A 2,351-nucleotide genomic window follows, 5' to 3' on the forward strand; every position below is an offset into this window, starting at 1 on the left:
GCATTTTTAATCTGATGGGACTGTATTCGAACTTAGCTATGATAAGTTAAGGGACATGTATCTGTCTCTTTTCCTTTTTTCTTTCAATCAAATATGCTTATAATATTTATTGAATTTAATTTCCTGTTACAGGATGAATGTACCACAGCCAGAATGCTTGCGAAAGCCCCTGAATGTCCCATCAAAACTCCTGATGGGACCAGGCCCTTCGAACAGTCCTCTGCGTGTGCATTATGCTATGATGAAGCCTCTCTTAGGACATCTGCATCCGGAGTTTACCCAAGTAATTATAATTTTGTGTAATGTGACTTAATTTTGAGAAAGATGTATGTGATTTTCATTTTACTAAATGTCAGTGTTAAGCTAATCATGTGTCTATATTTTCTTTTCGTAAATGCTGATTTTAAGCAAATTATGTGAATATATTTCCAATTAGCAAATGTTAATATTAACCTAATTATGTGGTTGTATTTCCTTTCAGTAGATATTGACGTTATGCTAATTGTATGCATATATTTCCACTATTCAATTAATGCCTCAAAGTCCTATATGATCTTTCTTACTCCCTCTTTGCTTCTATGTCTCTTCATAATCCTCTTTTTTTTCTTTGTCCTTATTTTCACGCACAAACAAAAAAAACAGATCATGGATGAAGTTAAAGAAGGATTGCGGTATGTATTTCAAACCAAAGGCGGAAGTTGTGTGTTGTGTAAGTGGCACAGGACATGCTGGTATGGAGACCACTATGTGTAACCTCTTGGAGCCTGGCGACAGAATTCTCATCGCACAGAATGGCATTTGGGGAGAGAGAGCGGCTGACATGGCCAGGAGACACGGTAAGGCCGGAGGAAAGTATAGGGATGGAAAGAGGAGAGAATTTTTTTAAAAATAATTTTTATGGTTATTGTTTTATATTTTTATTTATTTTATTTAACTTGGTTATTATTTGTAAATCTTGTTGAAATTGCATTTGGTTTATTACAGTATTTATTACTTTTATTTTACTAATATTTTATTTGATTTGTAGTAGTTATTATTTTTATTTTTAACAATATTGCTTCTTCTGTATGCATGGGCCTAAGCATGAGCATCTTTGATTAATTGTTAGATGCTGATGTACGCATTATCGACAAGCCAGGAGATACCTTTACCCTAGAGGAGCTAGATGCTGCTCTCGCTCAACACAAACCTGCCGTCCTCTTTATGGTCCAGGGAGAGTCATCGACAGGTGTCTTGCAGCCATTAGAGGGAGCAGGAGCTTTGTGTAGAAAGTAGGTAAAGCTTGCATGTTTTAAGCTGTAGATGTGAGAGTTTCCTCCTTTAGAAGTATGTTTTTTTATATATATATATACATTCTGAAATTTTTTTTAAAGCCAGAAGCTATTTAGTGGCAGAGATTTGTTGAAGCAGTTGTATATAACGTGGAAGTAAAATTTCTTTAATCTCCTCTTATCATCAGAGGGTACGTATATAAAAGAGTAAAATTGATTGTCAATTTATATGATATTAAGAAAACAATGCTTTTCAGACATGGTGCCCTGCTTGCTGTAGACTGTGTGGCATCATTAGGGGGTGTGCCTTTTTACATGGATGGTTGGGAGATTGACGTGGTCTACACAGGAACCCAGAAAGTGATATCTGCACCTCCTTCCATGGCTCCAATTGCATTTAATGACAGGGCGATGTAAGTTGCTTATGGAGTTGTGTGCCGTTGTTTCTGTTGTTTGTCCTCTTTAACTATTTACTGTGATGTGTTATTAGGCTTCTGCTGTATCTCCTTTATTTTCAATCTGACTTTGTTAAAAACATTGTGGATGACCATCATTTCTCTGTGCTATTTTTCTATTATCATAGCCTGCATGTAACTTTTAATCCTGTACTGCTTAGCAATCAACCAATATACACAAACTCATCTTTGTTATTTGATTAATGTTGTTATTAAATGGTTAATATTTCTTTGGTGTGTTACCAAAGTTGATTATAATGTAAATAAATTCCTCTCATGACAGTTGTTTGATAAAATACATTCCTTTCCATGATAGAGGACAGAGAAACCCATATCTAGTTAGTAGTTAGAACACTATTCTTCACTTACAAAAGAAGAAGTAAATACTATAATTGTGATTAATTTTCCCAGGGCTAAGGTACGGTCCAGAAAGACTCCTATCAGAAGTTTCTACTCCGACATGACTTGGTTGGCCAATTACTGGGGCTGTGACGGCACACCTCGCAAGTATGTCAATTTCACCTTTCCTTTTCTTTGTTAAAGTTTGTGCCATTGCCATATCACTGGTAAGAAAATATAAAATTGGATGTATTATTACAGATAATTTTCTTAGTAGATGTCTGCT

The 2,351-nt window shown here is 35.3% G+C and overlaps 1 protein-coding gene across 1 annotated transcript in view; it reads left to right on the forward strand.

The window, feature by feature from the left end:
• Positions 1-2,351, forward strand: part of LOC119592490 (serine--pyruvate aminotransferase-like) — a gene marked incomplete in the record, with an annotated part of 9,794 nt that overhangs the window by 5,212 nt on the left and 2,231 nt on the right. Inside the window, 6 exon segments of the mRNA XM_037941330.1 lie at positions 133-283; positions 643-687; positions 689-836; positions 1,109-1,271; positions 1,529-1,684; positions 2,138-2,233. Of these exon segments, the coding sequence (XP_037797258.1) occupies positions 133-283; positions 643-687; positions 689-836; positions 1,109-1,271; positions 1,529-1,684; positions 2,138-2,233 (759 nt within the window).

This window comes from Penaeus monodon, chromosome 30 (assembly GCF_015228065.2).
Source record: "Penaeus monodon isolate SGIC_2016 chromosome 30, NSTDA_Pmon_1, whole genome shotgun sequence".
Lineage (NCBI taxonomy): Eukaryota > Metazoa > Arthropoda > Malacostraca > Decapoda > Penaeidae > Penaeus > Penaeus monodon.